This window comes from Schistosoma mansoni, chromosome 2, assembly GCF_000237925.1.
Source record: "Schistosoma mansoni strain Puerto Rico chromosome 2, complete genome".
Taxonomy (NCBI): Eukaryota; Metazoa; Platyhelminthes; class Trematoda; order Strigeidida; family Schistosomatidae; genus Schistosoma; species Schistosoma mansoni.
Window position 1 is genome coordinate 19,215,152 of NC_031496.1, and position 20,654 is coordinate 19,235,805.

General features: G+C 36.3%; 3 protein-coding genes across 3 annotated transcripts in view; 1 reads left to right on the plus strand and 2 right to left on the minus strand.

The window, feature by feature from the left end:
* Positions 1–504, minus strand: part of Smp_124440 (putative glycerol kinase) — a gene marked incomplete at its 5' end in the record, with an annotated part of 28,132 nt that extends 27,628 nt beyond the window's left edge. The window contains one exon of the mRNA XM_018795985.1: positions 490–504. Within this exon, the coding sequence (XP_018650243.1) occupies positions 490–504 (15 nt within the window). The remainder of the gene's footprint in view (positions 1–489) is intronic.
* A 288-nt stretch (positions 505–792) lies between these two features.
* Positions 793–1,298, minus strand: Smp_004280 (hypothetical protein; the record flags this gene model as incomplete). Its single annotated transcript, XM_018795986.1, has 2 exons — positions 793–1,124; positions 1,160–1,298. 2 exons carry the CDS (start codon positions 1,296–1,298, stop codon positions 793–795), a joined length of 471 nt encoding a protein of 156 aa, XP_018650244.1.
* A 7,976-nt stretch (positions 1,299–9,274) lies between these two features.
* Smp_124450 (putative activin receptor) overlaps positions 9,275–20,654 on the plus strand; it is a gene marked incomplete at its 3' end in the record, with an annotated part of 22,379 nt that continues 10,999 nt past the window's right edge. The window contains exons 1-4 of the mRNA XM_018795988.1: positions 9,275–10,483; positions 12,292–12,756; positions 19,611–19,760; positions 20,022–20,062. Of these exons, the coding sequence (XP_018650245.1) occupies positions 9,364–10,483; positions 12,292–12,756; positions 19,611–19,760; positions 20,022–20,062 (1,776 nt within the window). The 5' untranslated portion in view covers positions 9,275–9,363. The remainder of the gene's footprint in view (positions 10,484–12,291; positions 12,757–19,610; positions 19,761–20,021; positions 20,063–20,654) is intronic.

Consider the following 20,654-nt stretch of genomic DNA (forward strand, 5'->3'; position numbering starts at 1 on the left):
ATCACAGGTCTGGATTAATTGGTGTTCGGAAAGATAATTGTATCATGTACCGGGGACTGTTGTGTCTGTGTGTATTACTATACATCTTGACTTGCGTGTGCATACGCTCAAGTAGCCCTAGGACATCGCGCTGTCTGCTTGGGTTTAATGAATGATTCGGATGCTTTTGACAATCCAACTACCAATTGCATCCATTTCAATGTATTTTTGCCGCCAATCCGTGGTATTGCGGGGTGCTATTTGTGTACCTAAAGGGGTTAGCCCCTAACTATAAAGTTATGTCGAACTCTGTTTTAGCTTATTCTATTTAAGAAGTCAGGTACTATACCGGGCTTGGGGTTTCAAGTCGAGCATTTAAAAATACACCTGGCGAGTAACTTTCTAGTTACTGGTATTGGACTTGATGAAAATAATCCAGAATGATGGAAGATTCAATCAGACGGTTTGATAATGTGCAAATTACGAACAAATCACAAACAAAAAACTCACCGGATTCAGCTCCATAAATTTTCAAGTATGGAAACGAAATAGACGAAAAAAATGTTTTGACACCAATTTTATGTGCACAACATACTGACTCACTTTAGTGCTGCTACATCCAACGACCTTAAGATCCATAGTATAGACCCTGGCGCATGCATGAGTGCTTCCGAAATCAACACCCAATATGAATTTTGAAACCGTTTGCTGTGAACCAATTTCAACGCAACAAGTCAAAAAGCAAGAAACATAAATGTCGAATTTATATTTGGGAAAAAGACTTAAGGCATACATTTAACTATTTTACATATCTTAATGGTCATGTCCAGGACTAGAAATGGCTATTGCTCTAGCAAGCTCCCTGACCTTGGCGTCCTGAATCTCAACTACGGTCATGAGCTCATTAACGCGACTAGTTAGCTGATCCAGTGTTTGTTGTACGCAATCATCCTTATTATGTTCTTTCCTTACTTGCCGGCGATATTCAAGCAGAAGGCAAGTGGCCCCAACCACAAAAATGATAATTTCCCCCAGCACTTCTGATCCAAGGTCAACGGCAGCATCTTCACTCAACTTGTTAACCTCCTTTGGTATTTGCAGCCCCAATAATTTTAATTTTAGTCGGGTTTCCCACAAATGATATACTATTAATAATAAACTGCTATTTTAGAGAACTTACATTGCGCTGGGGGTAGGCACACATAGTTCCTGAAAAATGCATTTGTTTTGGCCTTGCGCTTCAGGTAGTTGGCCAGGGGCTTTCCTATCTGTTTTATAGCCAATGCTCCCAATTTAAATACCGGGAAAGCCCCAACCATATGGTTTTAGTTGCAAAGTGCGCTTTTATTGGCTACTCATGAAACCTTTGAATGTACAATCCTCCAAATTTTAATTTCATTGAAGAAACAAATACGGCAAGAATATTTTATAGTATTTAAGTGTATTATTGATTCTTTGGCACAGAGTAGTATATATTCTATATCGGAAATTCATGAACCTGAAGTGTCGAACAACTAGCCATTGAGATAGTTCATGGAGAGGTGTCTAGTATGATTTTTATATGGTGGTGTCTAGTATGATTTAAATGATTGCGGATCTAACAAAAGAAGCTTTCGCTCAATGAGCTTCAGTACCTAATAGTTGTGGGACACTGATATTTCTAGTAGTGGATCAATGTCCATGAAATACTCAGATGTAAGTATTAGCAAATCAGTATGATGTACATGTAGAGGTAAAAGAATCCAGAGAACAGATATTGTTGTATGTCTTTGACTCTAGTGGTGACCTCACCAGTTCCACTAAGCATCAGTGATGTCTACTGACCCCAACTATTCCTTAGTACATTATTGCACGGCTAATGTGAACGATTAACGCATTACCTTCAACCGTGCTCACACAGTTCCCCCTGACTTAAATACTAGATCTTAAATGACAACCAGAGCACAAGCTGAACATTTATGAGTATTACTCATCAGCATAGTGTAGCTGTAAATAATTCCCCAAAATCAGTAGCTTTCTAAGTGTTCGACATTGGATGCTGACCACATTGTTTTAAGTGGACTTATTTAACTGAAGGCTTTCGGTCATGCATCCGTACCAGATCACGTTACGACTCAGCGTGGGAAGCAGCTCCTCTTTTTCACTAGCCAGATTGGAGTAATCACTTTTCGATATATTGATAACTTATCAAATATATCTTTCCTACCTCTTCGCACCTGACTTCTGACCATTTGGGGAACGATTCGAATATAGAAAGTGTTACTGGTTGCTAGTTGCCAAACTAGAATACCGGTCGTATCTTCAGTGGTCAGACCGACGTAATCTGGTACACCAAGACTATTTCAACACTACTAAGCACTTCACATTCACGATACGACATGCGGTACTCAAACCCAGGACCCTCGGTATCGCGCGAACTATTTAATTATTCATATCTCGAACGCTGCAGGACAAAGACGGATTATTGATAACTCTTTTACAAACTTCAACTTCTTCCGGTTCGTTCTCATGTGAAGTGCACATTACACATATGTGCAAATGGCTGACCATCTAGCGGTTTTAAATATCTTATTTATGCTTCTAGTGACTCAGCTGACATTAAAGCCATATTCGAATTTATTTTCAGCGGAATAATCTAAAACTAAGCTGTACACAGTACAGTAAATAGCCAACAGGAGATAGTTTGCAATCCTGTGAAGATTTTACAGCACATTTAGGATGAGCATGATGATATAAGAACGACAGATCAATCTGTAAATCTAGACAAGTCTGGAGACCGGAAATTTTTGAGTAAGACATGGATTCAAACTAACACCATAAAGACCAACGAAATTTCTAATTCTAATCGAGGCTGTTTGTGTAAAATGTGTTTGCCTTGGGATGACTCATATCTGTCAACTGAGTGTGTCTTGAAGCACATGTACTTCATAGTGCCTGTGGTAGTGGTGCGTCAATTTTCTCATCTGTCTTAGAAGTTTTAATTTACTTGGCTCCTGTTGGTATTCTAGATGACATGGAGACAATTGGAGCAATGCAGTCAAGGCAATGCGTGAGATTGTGGCATAGGTAGGAAAACACAGTGCCAATGTTATTTGTGGTGAAATAAGATTCCCATAGTAATGGTCGAATAAGAGTTTCAGTGGGCTCCAAGGTTAACTGATCAAACTGCTTGCTCTGATACATTCTTGCAGCTTTAGGGTTCAATGGTATAGTATTTAGAGTATGAATAATACTCCATATGACTCTATGATTACTCATAAAGAATTCATGACAAACGTGTACTGCAATAAGGTAGATTTTCATTGTAAACATTAAGTCAGGTATAGTATTCCTCCTGTTTGTATATACATCCCATCAACAGATAATGTTGTTATCCACAATTTAATGTAGCACATTGGACTTGATTTAATGTTTTAGGATTACGATGAGTTTGAGGCTTTGACGCTAATGATCTGCAATCAGCTCTTCCTGCTTTCTTCTGGCATGGTATTCTGTCTGAAAGAATATTAACATCTCTGAAAATCTGATTTGTCTGACTATAATGAAGAAAGTTGGAAACTCACTGGTGTCTGTAAATGTATTGAATTTGAGCAAGATCGGTGAATTCATACCACGGTGACTTCGCTTTCTAATCTTGTGCACACGTGGTACATGTGTCATGTTCCTGGCTTTCAGCATCTTGGACTTGATCTTTTTTAGGGCATGTGTGTCTGGTATATTTAACATTATCGCATTTCTGGGTCGTCTTATTCTTTAAAACATCTCTAAAGCAACAGGATCCAGGATATCGTTTGTGTCGTTCACATAATCTGGAATTTCCCTGAGGTTTGGATCAATAAGATTCTAAAGCGGATTAAGAATGTTCATGTCAACCTGCAACTTTTATGTCATTCATATGGCTGCAATGACCAATGTCATAACTGTTTACCAATAGAGTCTTCAACATGTCTGGAATGGAGAAAACAGGCAGAAGCTTGTCTGTTTCTGGGTTAATCGAGTGCCACGACTTGTTAAAACTGCCGGAAATCATGTTGGCAGTAGTGTTAGATCATGTTCTTTACTGTGTTTGACTGGACGCCTGGAAACAGGCACTTTCAAATTTTTCCGTGGCAGAATTGGACCGTGATTAATGGCAAATGGATTAAAATAACTGTTGAAATAGTGAATGGAGTGTGAAAATCAAGGTGGAAGGCTCAAAGTTGTCCAAAATTCAAGACCTGTGTTTAAAACAAGTTAAGAGTATCGGGATCACTAAGGCATATGACAACTGAAAAAATGGGGAAATGGAAGGAAGATCATAATGGAGGTGAAGTATGTAAGTATATGGTTAGGTGGAAAATAGAACGAAAATGTGTGTTGGATACATTTTAACCACGAGATGGCGTGGAAAGATCTGCCTTACAGGATAAAACAGTCTGGAACTGCCGATAGCTCACGTGATATGTCCTTCATTAACCACAGTTATCAACAAAAATCGACTATCAAAGGACAAACATCCTGTTACTTCGAGACCAAAGTTGGCATCCCCATTTAGCTACAATAGCTTAATGACTGGCGATTTCGAACATTCTCCAGGCAGATCACTCATCAACTTGTCCTACCTTACCACACTTATTCCTGTGGATCTTCGAAATGAATCATTCTTATCTGCCTCGACGACTACCACATCTCTGCCGAAGATCATTGATTAATTATGAAGAAGGTTCTGCAAATCTCAATTGAGCGAAATTACTCTTCCCTCGCCAGGTTGAACCCCGCCTCTAGTTCTTCTGATGTCACTGTCCAACCAAAACCCGGGTACATGAGGAGGATTCAACATTGAGTCAGCAACCCCATCTGTAGAAAACAATCTTCCCAAAAACTCGCCGACCGGAAATTGTGAGTGAGCAGTTGGATATCGCTAATGCCATGTACGGATCACTTGTCAATGGAGATACTTCTAATCGCAACCAAAGGTTGTCGGCTGTTGTTACTGAAAGAAACCTTGACTAAGAATATAGGGTGAGGGTATCTTTCACCAGCACGAGCGACTCTAATGTCCTTTCACACGCAAGACCTAGCAGTTTTGGGTTGTCATTCTTATTATGTACTGAGAACCACGGCTTGGAGCGACGTGGAAGGTCTAGAGATAGCGATATTAACGAAGGGATAAGATGTACACCAAAGATGTTGCGTAATGTCTGTCTGAAGCCGGACCACATAGGAGGAAAATGATCCACACAATCAGAGAGTTGTTGTGATGCTATCCAAAAAAGCACCCATTTAATCATTGCGAAGTGCCCAGGAGAAAACCTGGCCTTCTTGATGGGAGATCTAATCTCCGAAATCGGAAAAGCCAACAACTGTTATGAAGATATTGTGAGACAATACGGACTAGGAGGAAGGAATGAAAGTTAGTAAAGATTAGTTTATCTATGTTCATTCACTAAATTGGTTATAGGTGACAAAATATTCTCATGCAAGCGCATGCACATAGCTACACTGGTCTCACCGGATCACACCACAGAGAACCAGATCGATCATATTTGCATCAGTAAAAAAAATTAGAAGGATGATGACAGACTTGAGGACCAGGAGAGGAGCTGAAATAGCTTCAGATCACCACCTGGTGGTTGCCAAGATGAAACCGAAGCTAAAGAAGCATTGGACAACTGAGACAATAGTGTGACAAAGGAAGAGATGCTGACAAACTCGACGAATTCAAGACCTATCTCAACATCAGGTCCCAAGCTGTACAAGCAAGCTAGTCACTGAGATTCAAGAACAGAGGAACAGATGAGTAGAACACTTTGAAGAACTGTTGAATGGCCAGTCATATTGAATCTACAGGACATGGTAACAGCACACGCAGACTTTCTTATAGTTGTTGCTTCACCAACGATCGAAGAAATCAGAATGGCCATCAGACAAACCAAGAGTGGGAAAGCAGCAGGACATGACAATTTACCAGCTAAAGCACTAAGGTCACACGTAGAAACAACTGCAAACATTCTCCATATTCTATTCGGGAAGATTGAGGAGGAAGAACAGGTGCCACTGACACAGTGGAAAGAAGGACACCTCATCGAGATACCAAAGAAAGGAGATATGAGAATATGTGAAAACTGTGGTGGAATTGCACTACCATAGGTTGGGAAAAAGCTTTTGAACACTGTGTTGCTGGACCGGATGAAAGATTCAGTAGGCGTCCAGGTTCGAATCAACAGGCTGTATTCCTTGAAGATCGATCCTGCACGGGCCAACTAGCGACGCCACTGATCATTGTTGAACAGCCAGAGTGGAACGCGTCATTATACATCAACTTCATTGACTATGAGAAGGTGCTTGACAGTGTGAATAGGAGGACTTTAAAGGAACTTCTTCGAAACTACGGGGTGCCTAGGAAAATCATCAACGTCATACGGATTCATACGATGGACTACAGTGCAAAGTGGTACGTGGAGACAATCTGATCGACGAACTCCATGTCAAGACCAGAGTCGGACAAGGCTACTTACTTTCTACCTTCCTCTTTCTTCTGATAGTTGACTTGACTATGAAGACCTCAACATTGGAGGTGAAGCACGGAATTAAACGGACAGGTTGAGTGCGGCCAGACGATGACCTGGTCCTTCTATCCTATACACACCAACAAATTCAGGCAGGACGGCTAGTGTAGCAGTCCCTGCATCAGTAGGCTTCAGTAAACCTAGGGGAAAGAGTAAGGTCAAGAATCACACCACGGAGAACATCAATCAACCCAACTACACTTAATGGAGAAACTCCGGAAGATGTGGAACCTTTCATGTACCTAGGAAGCATCGTCAGTGAACAAGGAGGATCTGATGCAGATGTAAAGGCGAGTATTGGCAAAACGAAAGCCGCATTCCTAAAATTGAAGAACATATGGAAGTCAAAAGAAATTTCAGACAATATGAAAGTCAGGATTTCAATACAAAATTCCAGACAGTTGGTTCTATTGTATAGAGCTGAAACTTGGGGGACCACTGCAAACATTATCATAAATGTGCAAGCGTTTATCAACAATTATCTGCGCAAGATACTCACTGTCCGTTGATCGGATACCACCAGCAACAACCCATTGTAGAGGAGAACAAATCAGCTTCCGGTTGAAGAGGAAATTAGGAAAAGACGTTGGAGGTGGATAGAACATACATTGAAGGAATCACCGAACTGTATCACCAGGCAAGCGCCACGCTGGAATCCTGATGGGAATCGGAAAAGAGGAAGACCATGAAACACACTTGGTTAGGATTAGGAAGCAGAAATCAAAAAGATGAATGATAACTGGAAAGGACTGCCTAGGACAGAGTTCGATGGGGAATGCTGGTGGGTGGCCTATGCTCCTTCACAACGGGCAACAAGCCTAAGTACTTTATGCCGTATAGCTGACTACAGAAAAATGTGCTAGTGAAACTGGATTGCTACATAGTTATCAATTGCTGTTACATATCTTTGGTGATTTTTTACTTTTATTGCAGAACGTTTTTTTTATTTATCCACAATTCGCTGTTTGTGAATTCTCTGTCTTCATACAATCTCTAAATACCACGTCTTTGAAAAGAAACTCTTGCATTATTATGGGAGGTATTTGTGTCATCCAGTGTTCGTAGACTACACTGTCTAGGAACATGATTAGCCATGCGATTTATACTTTGTAATTGATTGACGTTACCCGTGGGAGTTTGTCCTCTTATGTATGCCAGAAGGATATGACGGCAGAGATAAAGGCATGCTGCAAACTTTCAACAGTTTCACTCACAAGTACTTGTATTTGCTTCAAAGGGTGTTTCCCGGTTTACAATGAATATCTAATAATTATTTTCTTGATCCACATAGGCATGACTAACCTTTAAGTGAACCTTACTTCTTTGCCGTGTTGAATTCGGTCATATGTTTTCACAGACCTCATCTATTTAATAACACTACGTGGATAGCATCTGTTGTAGATCATTGGTCATGCCTACCGTGCACAGAATATGGAAGTCCTTATGGAGAATAAAATGCAGTGTAACTAACCATGACACAAAAACCCGTCCATTCAACAACTGCAGCAATTTCATCCACTAGTAAAACAATGCTGGCGAGATGTCAGATACAAGGTTCTAAAAAGCAGTAATAATAATAAATGTCTTCATAACTTCGTTACATATTTTTGTTTGCCCTTTAAGACAACCTCGAACAACAGATCTCGCATGATACAACTGCAAACAATCACAGTATGGTGCTATTGGCCCCAGAAGATGAAATGCTGGCACGGTCAAACAACATAAGTGGTTCAACACCTCATCTCCATTGATAGAGGATGTAAAGATGGCATGCATCTTCTGTGTCAGAAATATATATATTATGCGACAAATCGGATGGTCATACGAGATTGATAAGTTTACTTACGGGAAAGATAGCAGCACTCGCAAATCTATACTCTGAGGTAACTCGTTTGGCAGAGTTTCGCAGTTTGATAAATTAGAGATAACCCGTGATCTCTGTCGACTCTCAGTTGAGAAGTCCTTCATCCACACAAGTAATGTGTTTTTGCTTTTCATATCACTTGGATAACAGCGTGTTGTATGAAATTCTGTCCAAAGCCTTACTGAAGTCAATGAAGGCTGAATCTTTAGGTAGCTCTTGGTCTTTTAGAGGACACGAACTTTGCCTGCTATAGAAAACTTTTGGAGTCTTGAATTACCCGTTCTGAAGACGTACTGCTCTTCAGAATGGACCAGATTTTTGTCTAGATACAAAAACAGGAAAACAGGAAAACCTGTATACGAGGTTAAGATGAACTAACATAGGAGTCATTAGATAAGGTAGATAGTCAAACGCCGCTCCTGTGTTTATTTACTTGAAACTAGTATTAGATAGACAGTATAAATTGACACAAGTTGATTTTGACGATCGTGGATATTGCGAAGTGCATCTCTAGATGTTCTATGAAATCAGATTTTTCTAGATTTTTCGATGCTCAACTGTAATTTCAATAGTTTCCAGGTAACTTAACTTCTTTCATATTTTACACATTCAAAAAAGGGTTAGGACTTTCACATAAGATCATTGTGATTATTTAGAATATATTGTATTGTCCAAGGAATACACAGTCGTTTGGTAAAGATGAACTTTAAGATCAGGCAAACTGCAATCCGTCTTCTTTCAGTTGATCTAGCCCATTGAAATCAGACAGTTATGACTTTTTTCACAACTGTTTAATTTGTTTAACCTGACTATATATATATTTATAGACGCCCTTGTCAAGTAGCGCAGTCTTGAAGATTTATGCAGTTGATCGTGTTCTCCGTTCCTAACGTTATATATATGTGGGGAGCTAAACTATATTCTTCTAAACCTTTGCATAAATAACAAATTAAAACTTCTAATCATGCCAGCATGACGGGGTCGACGAATATAAAATCTGAAGGATTATGGGCTCGTAGTTTGGTGTGTACCTGTAACGACAATTCTCATTGTGTAAAACCAAATTATCGATCTAATAAAAAGCGGAGAAGCATAGGAAACTGCACTGTATATTCTGATGGTCGTTGTTATGCTGCGAGAGTTATTAATCTGGAGGCATTGGGACGCTATCTTCGATCTCAAGTAGGATCGTCAGCTGGAAGTCCAATTAATTCACCACCAAGTGTAAGCATCAACCCAGGGAACTTAAACAAGTTTATTCGTTTGGTGTATGGCTGCTTTGATTCACATGATAAGACGACATTAGCTTGTAATAGCCATCTAACTAAGCATGCTGTTCCTCAAGCTATTGAATGTTGTAACTCTAGTAATATGTGCAATGCTCACTTATTTCCCAGATTTATACACCATGAAACGGATTTAGATGCCGTAAGAACAGCTTTGGAGCATTTTGGGAAGACTGGACTCTGGAGAGAAGAATCCATTGCTAGTGGAAATATCCGTTTGCGACCATATATGAACGTCGGTCCTGATATGTTGATCGGTGGTTCTGCTCTCGGAAACCCGCCTCACAATAAGGTGAGGATGCACAAACTGTGGAAAGACCGAGTCAGTTCAGAAGACAGAATGCAGAATCTTTTTCAAATTGTATTGATCGCTACCTTTAGTTTAGTTTTCGTCGTACTATCTCTTGTTTTTACAACCGTCTGCTGTGCATACAAGCGTCGCAAGCAGATGACGAAATTACGCCTGTCTACTATGAATGACAAAGAATCTTCCATAATGAAGCTTCCAGGGGCAGAAACAGGGTGTGACTCTAAGTCTTTGCACAGATTCTCGAATAGGGACTTAAAAACAATGCATTCAACTTCTGCAAAGTTTGAAAAGCTATATAAAACAAAAGATGGCTCAAGTCCCCATACATTGTTGACCGATCTGACACATAACTTTGGCAGTGGTACAGTCACTTATCGAGCTTCAGACAACCTCTTATCCCAAAACAAGTTCTTGCATCTGATTCCTCAGACAGTTGGAAGACAAATAACTCTGGAGAATCTTCTGGGTACTGGGCGTTTTTCAGACGTCTGGAGTGGTAAGTGAGAGTGTTTGTATGTACGCGAATATACCGCTCGTGCATTTAACTGTCCTGGTCAACGTTTGAATCTGTCAGCCTACTTTTATATTGTTGGATTGTCCTCTTAGTGCATCGGAGAAACCCAGATTTGGTAAAGTATAGTGTTATGAATAATTCGCATCTTATTCAGTACTTTACTTGTGACTCCGTGTAAGGGCTGCCACTATTTTCAAGCAAACTTAACGGCTGAATCAAAATTTTACCTGCTTTCGAAATAGTTGATATTCTGTTCATGGTGTTCATTAGCACACGGTCACGGAAAATCTGTCCTTTGAGAAGTATGTGACTAAGAGCTCATGGACAAAAGCCACTCAGACCGTCAGTGTATGAACTAAGCATATTCGTTGACAAGCCTTTCATAATCGGCTGTCAGTAAGCATTAGCAGGTTTGACTCAACATATGTTGGCAGCTGGGCACTCTTCATCAATGTAATCTTGATTCCATGCGGTATCAGATTGTGAGAGAGTAAAGTTATGGAAATCGTTATGAATTATGCTTCTGAACATTTCATAAAGCTTATCTTTATTTGCTTCAGATGTTCGATAGGGGGTTCACCTCTTCATATGTCATACATAGCTAGTGATGGTTAAAACAGTGAAGGTGAATTACTTCTCACAGTTAAATACTCAAGCTCTACAAGCCCATTAACTTGTATTTACTTTATTGAAAATAATAAAGGCATGAACGAGATCCATATAGGAATGGTGTCTGTAGGTCTATCATGACTCCCTGATAATAATCTCAGAGGTAGCACAACTTATTGCTTCGAAACATCACATGTTGCTTAGAATACGAACCACTGACTATACAGCTGTAGCTTTCTATTGTGTTTTTCATAAAGGCTATATGGAATCCCTCAAATAAAAGGATTATTCCTTGATCATTTTTCCTGGCACAACTGTATAGTTTACCAAATGTCTATCGTAGTTGCTTAAATATTGGTCTCAAGATCCTTTAATTTTTTGATTTTACAATATCATCTTATTTATACTGTGGGGGGATGAAAAACACATTCCAAATGGTAACTTAAAAAACTTTCTCCTAAGGATTTCATGTTTTATAATGGAATTAAATTTTCAGTTTTGTTATTCATGCCATGGAGTATGTGTGGAATTTTATCGGTTCTTTTCATACCAGATTATTTGCATGTAGACCATTGGTAGGTACTTATAAAAAAATCATAGTCGAATCTTATTAGTTTTCACCCGAAAATTCAGCGGACCCTATTTATCCCGATTGTATAAAATGACGAAAATCAGCCAGTCATATTCAATATATAAGCCGGAACATATGTGCATCTTTCCACTTTTTACACTACATTAGCACAGTGAGAATATCCAAGAGTACCAACGGTGGTAGCAGTATCAGCAGTAGACATGTTTGGTATTATGTTGCGAATAAGTTTAGAGCTTAGTCTGTATCTAGAATTTTTTATTACCTGAATGCATTATAGCGTCCAGTAACAATAATGATTAGTGCTGCTTCTAGTGGTTTACCATATGCTCTGCCTTTTTAGAGCTATCTATAAAACTAACTAACGCGTAAGTTTCTGTTTTCTGGAAGAATTTCAAGTTGGGTCAATAAATTGCATCCCAATTTTCATTAATCTCGATTAGAAAATTATGTCCGCATGTTTGAACAGTAATCCATAATAGCTGTCATAATATAAAACAGTGTTTTTCATTTTAAATTGCTTTTGATCTTAAATACAGCTAAGTCTTTTTGAACGCAGAATTTGAAAATTTTTTTAATGATACTTTACCAGGTACCTGGAGAGGAGAAAAAGTTGTTGCAAAGCTTTTTCGACCAAACAATCGAATTATTTGCAACATATGGCACCGCACTGTTTTGTTACATCGTTCTGTGTTGCTTAGGCACCAAAGGGTTCATGGTTTAATGGCTGTGGATTGGCTCAATTATCCTATGGAAATGCATCTATCAATTCTCAAACGATATTTTTCAGAACCACCTTTAACTGTTTCATCACCATGTGCTTTACTTGTTGGAGAAGCATGCGCTTATGGAACTTTAAAAGACTTCCTATCGAATGGTGACTGGAATACAGATTTCCCCAGTTATTTAGATGATAATGCTAAGCTTAAAAACTTTGATGTAACATCGGGTCAAAACTGTCCGTACTCTCGTGCGAACAATGCAGACGGTATCCGGTTGCGCATACTACTGGAAATTACAAACAGCTTAGTTCAAGGATTGTGCTTTCTACATTCAGGTCAGTTTCGAAATCCATAATTTTTGGTCATCACCCGACAATGTACTATATTATTGTTAAGTTTTTTTAAGATTCATGTTTCACTAAAGTTACGCATTGATTTGACCAGAAAATCAAAATTTTATTTTAAGCCTTTCCGGCTACGTATTACTGGTTTCAGTAAAATTAAAGCAATATTACTTTATTGATTTTTTCTATATGAATATCACTTCATTATCCATTTTAAACATCGAGCTAGTTTTCACGGAATACAGTAATTAGCTAGCAGGAACAGTGAAAAGTTGAGGGGATAGTGCGATATCTCAGTTTCCGAATCCTCAGTATCCTGCTCCCTTGACCTAGTTCGGTACATAACATTCTGGCCTTATGAACAGCATAGTAAAATTTGATCAGTACGTCATAATAAAGCGGTTAGTGTTTTTTCTAAAGTTTGTCACTTTCAAGATATAAAAATATCATCACCCTCTGTTAAAAGTTATTTAAAACACTAAATTAATTGATACAATAAGACATCAAAATATTCACCTCACTAAAGGGAATGGTAATGTTGGGATGAAATGAAAAAGTGAAAATAGTTTCTTAAAATGATGACTTAGAAGTGCAAAATATCGCAGTTCAAAAATGGACACAACTAAGATGGCGATATTCGTTCGCTTTTGTTGGAAACTTGAATAACCACCAAGTTCAGGATTTATTACTGAAAGTCCACCACATTCAGCTTTGAGTGAAGTCCCCAGTTGTATTATGTAGCTTCACTGATACCAATTAATGTGTGATTTGAAGATTTCGGCAACTCATGGTGTGACTAGAGACTAATGCAGACTTATATGTACCATATAGCTCATCTTGACCGTTTTATTTACTAGTAATATTTTGTCACTGTACCAGTGATCCGATTAGTTATGTAGTTTACTTCATTATCTCTTAGTTGTGATTGAGCTACTAAGACTAATAAAGTGCCTGAGCTTGGCTTTTTTCCAATTTTTGTCTTTTTCGGTACAAACTATGTTACTCCCATTAAAATGAGAAAGGTCGAAAACATTCCGTGCTCACTCATTTAATCTAAATGATAAATATCTTTGAATCTACAACTTTTTGGGGCTACCCAGCCATTTATAAATGTATTTGGAAATAGGCAAGTCAGTTATATGTCCCTGTGTTCATAGCTATAAGGTTTCTACTATGTACCTGAAACGAGTTCGGGGGATAAGAATTTTATGGAAACCACGTAAAATTCTTTGGCTTACTGATGCTTTCCAGATCTAATGAACGTACGAAACCTAATTTCGAATTCCTAGGTATATATATATATATATATATATATATTACCCAATATTTTGGAATGCTTATTAAAAATTACACCTTATGTGATTTTATATGCATTTAAATTTATCAAATAAACCAACATAAGGATTATGACATATTGTGGTATTTTTCATCTTCAGGATAATTAAGTCTTGTTTATAGACATCAATTAATTGGGTAGATGTCACTGAAACATAGAAAAATTATTGTAGCTTGTTATTATCTGGAATTTAGACCACCTAGGAAATATTTTATCTAAAAATTAAATCCTACTCTTTGATATTATCAGCATGTGATTCATTCGTAATGCTTTCAGTTATTCGAGTCACATGAAATTATTTACGATGCCACTGGTTTATACAACATATGTATTCCTAGTTTAACTGAACGTACTACTTCTACTACCACTAATGTTACAGTTACTGTTTCAGTCGATAGCCTTTTAATGCCCAGCTTGTACAGACATGTAAAAAGGACATATTTTAGCTATTTCATTATTTCTGTGTATTTCGCAGTCATTGTTTTTTGCGTGAATTCAAGAAATTGTAGTGAAAATTCCTACAAATGATTATTTATAGTTTTTCCGATCGATTAGATACTGTTTCACTGATATCTACACGCATATATATATATATATATATATATATATATAGAGAGAGAGAGAGAGAGGGAGGGAGAGCCTAGAAAATAAAGGTGGGTGATCGTGTACTCGATTGTAGTGCACAAATATGTGATTTCATACTCAAACACTTTCATTTTATATTAGTGGCAAATAAGATGATAGCTGTGCCAAAAAATGTTTATGAAATTGTGTTTCAATCAGAGTACTTTTCAGGAAACACTTCTGAATGACTATATAATTTCAGGACTGTCATTGAATCTATTGTATTACAATTCTAAAGTTTGCAATTAATAGTTAGATCTATCATTTTGTCGTGAGACGTGTTGAAGGTAAGAAATTTCATGCAGTATTCTTCCTGTCAATACTAATAATAGGTGATTTTTATGAGAGACTAGACTTAAATAAATTATGTATAATTATTAGTTTGCAAGTCAATAATCTCATCTATCATAATGTATAAATCAACCTATACTAGACAAGCCACTTGGATGAGAACACTAAATGTCGTACATTGTCTCACTTTATTTGAACACAGAATTACCAATAATTTTAGCATGTGTGTGAGCACAGTAGTGTTAAAAAAACAATTTGTCAGACGAAATTTTGTTGTGCTTTTCATCCAAATTATTTTCACGGCAAACTAGTCCCCATATTTGATAAAGCTAAACCTGAGAAATGTACTCTTACATAACATGACATTATCTCCTCATATATATATATATATATATATATATATATATATATATACGATTGTACAGTTTGATAATAAATTCGTTGAAAAGAGATCCCTTCTCTGAACTTCGTGTTTTAAATTTAATAGTCCCTTTCTTGCAAAATATCCAGTTCTTTCTTAATGTCCAATCATACCTGGAGTTGTCGCGAATGTAACCATTTCTTCCAGAGTTTGTTTTTAAAATTTTCATTTTCTTCAATGAATATCTATGTTTCATTAAATTATTTGCCTTGTCCTAAGTGCTATCAGTGTACACGTTATATGTTCATCAGTTAATGTGTCAATCTCACTGTTACATAATACTTCACTGTGTTTGATACACTGTTGACTATAGTGGCACTTGTGACACTCCATTTTCATATTTCCTTTCATGAATGTAAAAGAAAAATAAATAATTTTTTTAGGCATAATAATGGTAATGTGATTTTCTTCGTCAGTGTAATCTGGTTGCAATCGTCAATGATTAAATATCAATCTACAATTACAATTTTATGTGGTTACAAATTGGATTAATTTAACGCTCGTTTGTAGGCTAAATTTGACACGTAGAAACATTAGTCAAAATTTTAACAGTGTAGGTCCCTCCAAGAGATTGATGAATAGAACGCTGTTGTATCTCAACATTTTCTTAATCTCAGTTGTCTGGGGTTATTGAAATTCTTTGAAGAAACGTAAACTCTATTTTAAGAAAAACCTCATGAGGTAAGGGTTGTAATTATTTGTAAAATTGCAAATAAGTTCATAAAAAAGTCTACAAATTTATGTATAGACCCCTCGATTGAAACTCATGGAATAGGTATATTTAGGAGCTTTACAGAAAAGATCTACGTAGAATGATTACAGTAGAGTATGAACCAGAGAGTAAGTGGCGGAAAAGCATTCAAATGAATAAAAAGATAATCGATGTCTAGGTTATTGAAAGAACAAAAGGCCGACAATTATTTACTCTGAATATACACCAGCTTTTAACCATTTGATCCAAATTGCTTCAACACTCAACATATTATGCATCTTCATTTTTTAACTGTTCTGAATGATTTAAAAGAATATGGTTGATATCATGGGTGGTGGTCAGTCACTAAACTGTAAGAAGTATCCAATTTCACAAGCTGTGTAGAATATGGTTGGAAGTTAAAAGCAAGGTTTTACCTCTTCTAACGAATGTTCAGTAGACAGAAGGTTATCTGTTAGGCTTTGATTGTAATAAAAAATCTAAAACAGAAGGTAAGTTAGTGAAATAATCTCACTTATCGGAATTACTTTTAAACTATATAACTATTGTCCCTGTTACACCAAAGTGAATTTGGTCCATTTTACCGGTTTCTACTGACCCCTTTAGTGAGGTATTTTGAATACCTTGACTCGTTTGGTCCTTAAAAACGTCCCACTTAACTTGCCACCTAAACTATTCTTTTCTAGTGCTAATCAATACGTAATTAGAGAAAATCGAATCACCATGTAAAATTAACATTTTAATAGTCTACTGTAAATTCATTCTTTGAATATCCATTATTTACCTACTACAAAAAATGGAAAACAGAAAAGCAATGTTGTTTATAAAGTCGATATGGTATCAGAAAACTGGTAAACTCTTGTTTATTCATTTTCATATTTAAACTATGGATTCGTCAAAGTTACTCAAAGAAACACCTTGATCATCAGTATTCCAGCCAAAATAAATTCAACCGATTTCATATTACTCAGTAGATAGGATACATATCTGTGATTGTGTACCACATTTTCTTCTCAATGTTTAACATTTGTGCAATATGTAGAATTTTACTAATCTTTTGATGACTGAATGCTCCATATAACAGCATTGGTAATTTCATTTCCGGTTGTAATTTTTACTTTACTTATTTTATTCATCTGAAAAGTTAAAATGGACTACAGTAGCGTGTTTACAGAAAACATAAACAGATGGTTTCAAATGATTAAAATAAAGTTTTCAGTGAAAATTACATTCTTGTATGCAGCACTGACACACTAATTACCGAATCTTGAGAAAGGTAGAGTTATCATCACACCCTCTAAATCTTTCTTTACACGTATATTCTGTATTCTAATTACATTGTTTCTAGTTTGTTCCATTTGTAAGTGAATGTTTTTTAAGTTCACAGGGAAATTACTTTTTAAATCAAAGAATTTGTAGCTGGTCTCTATATAGTATTTAAATCATTATTTTCATTCAAAATTTATTCGTTGTTCAGTAACATCAGATGAAATAATAACTGACTTCATATTTATAGGCAATGTAACCAGTTTCACCAAAATTTATATTTATGAAATCTTTGACTGGCATATTGTGCAAAGTATTATTGATTTTAGTGTCTGTTACCATTTATTAATTTAGACAGTTATTTATGCACTAGTGTGTATGTATATAAGTAGGATTATGTTTGGATATTTGTCTCACCGATTTTTTTACTAGATGTGTGACAATGACGAAGGTTTAGTCTTAAGAGTTCTTTCATTGTTGAAAATAAAAATAAAATGTTACTTTGTATCATGTTAAGCAAAGAATCGTCAATTGTGTTGTTAAAAAACTAGTTCATCGATTGATTATTAAAATTTTGTAAACATAATATCAGCAAATATTTTTTTTGGTAAAACAATGTGCTTACGGTATGTAATTTTCGACTCATTTTAAATTATAGTTTTTGAATTATTAATCATCTTATCGGCTATGATTAAGCTCATTTATTTTCTGGATATATTTATATATACACATATTATTTAAGGTATTTCTTTAAATTTCCTATTACCATTTGTAGTTTACAATCAATAGAAAGTTATGTATACATCTACTTTGATCGGTAAATGTACATGTATTATGAATATCTTGTAAATAAGATCTTAGTCGATCATTTTATTCCGAATTGTACACTTTTCAAAGTTGCAAAATCATTGCTCAATATTTCTTTTGTGCAACAGTTGCATAAAACCTTGTTGTTTTACCAGTTCATTATATTAAAAAAATGAACAAATAAAACTTGTATGAAATTTGGTCTCTTTTAAATAATCATTACATCAAGAAAACCTTTTAATCTAGTTAGTTATATCAATCAATTTGTTAATAATCCGGAGTATTCTTGTTAAAATTATCAGTTTTACTGTTTGAATAGTTCATGTATATGATTATAATAGTTCCACATAAATGCACTAAACAATTTCGGACTACATAACATAAAAATGAAGTAAGAATATAATTGAATAGGAGTTTAAGACAACTAAACAAAGAGATTTCTTTTTGACAGTATCATGTACCGAAGGTGTACTATCGTACTTTTAGTTAATTAACGAATGAAGTGGTCTGCTGAAAAATAAAAAGGTTTTGAGATTGTGAAGATTGATAGCTCAGGTGGGTGATTTTGATGGAGTTTTGTTCTCTGAGCTGAATCATTTGGTTGTGGAGCTTTCGTCGTTATTCTGGACGATATCATCAGCACAAACTCCAAGTGGAAGTGAAATGTTCGAATTTCTTTACATATGGCTCACAGGTTGTCCTGTAGACCTCGATGTTGATTGGTTATTGTTGACCTGCCACCTGCTTGTGCGATGAGGGTGAAGTTTAAATTCACTTGGTATTGTTTCCTTGTATCTTTCTATTGCGGCTATCAGGACTCAATAGCTAAGTGGGTAACGCGGTGGCGTTTGAAGCGAACGGGACTGGGTTCGAGTTCCGGAGTGGACATCAACTCTGGGGTGCAGGGACATCCACCTGACGAGTCCTGCATAGGAAGAAACGCGCGTCCTAGATTCCACTGCTAACCACCATCCATCTTTGATTATAAAGCTTGTGGCTTAAAGCAATATCGAGGCAGTCCGCACAGTATGCACATATGCCAATAAGAGACTGATCAATTGCAGTCCTAAACAATGGGAAGATACAAGTAAACAATACCAAGTGGGTATATTTTGTCGCTTATAACTCTTTTGTTCGATATATTTTGGGTTAGATTAAAAATAATTTTCTACACGTATCAAAATACTGCCTTACTTGTGATGACGTTATGATCGAATTGTGTCTATATCCATCATTGCAAACAGAATGATGTAAAGGAAATATAACAGTAAAAGTTTCAAAACTGGAAAAATTTAATTCTGCTTCTATGATTATTATTATCTATATACATTTAAACGTTTTGAACATGATGTAAAGTATGATCTATTTGTTGGACGTTTTCTCTTTAGAATTTGCTGGTACTCGAGGAAAACCAGCTCTTGCTCATCGTGATTTAAAACCATCCAATATATATGTTCGTTCGGATTGGTCATGCTGTATTGGAGATATTGGATTAAGTGTTCGATTACCACCATGTCCTTTCCCATTTTCTGTAGACCGTTTACACAAGCTTTATCAATATTATACAGATTATACAGAAAAATATTTACATTTGAAAAATTATACAAGTGAAAATCTTAAACCTTCTGAACGAGTTGATATTTTTCCATTTGAGAGTCAATCACTTGACACTACTAAAATAAATTTATTGAAAGAGACTACTCGTGGAGATCAGTCAAATGAACCGTATAGTCAGACTTCTGGATTACTGGATAAATGGAATTTTGATAAGTTGGAACTTTTAGAGTGGTGGCCAATAGGAGGAATACAAATTGGGACGCCTCGATATATGGCTCCAGAAGTAAGTCCAGAATTAAGTTACATTTTATCCATCCATTTCATATAACGTATACTGTAATGTATAGTTTCTTCATTTTTTAGTTTTGAAGACCGACTTGGATATGAATTTTTCATATTTTGTCCTTCAAACATAAACTCAATAACTGGACTATCGCATATATCTTAACTCCAGTGTTGACTATAGGATACTTATGTAAAGCCGGTCTAGAATTTGTAACACAACGGCTAAACTGTAGGTGTCATAATCTTTGGGTCCCCACTTACCTCGATCCGATCGTTGAAAACTACTGATGTCTAGTTACTTGCATTGTTTGATACAATATTTCAGTGGTCACGCTCACATTTCCAACTTTAATAATGCTTCAAAGAAGATTATTTATTGTTTTCTGAATATTTCATCTCCAGTATGAAGTCGGCTCAGTTTTTCAACCGCGTTCGTTATAGCTGTATCTATTTCAAGTTAAACTATAGACGTTGAATATATCTGTTTTATTTAAAGCACTACACTTATTTTGAGGTTTACTGTAATCAGTCAGTGATAGGAATATAATAATGTAACGGTATTTTTTTAACTGATTACATATACTGTTCAA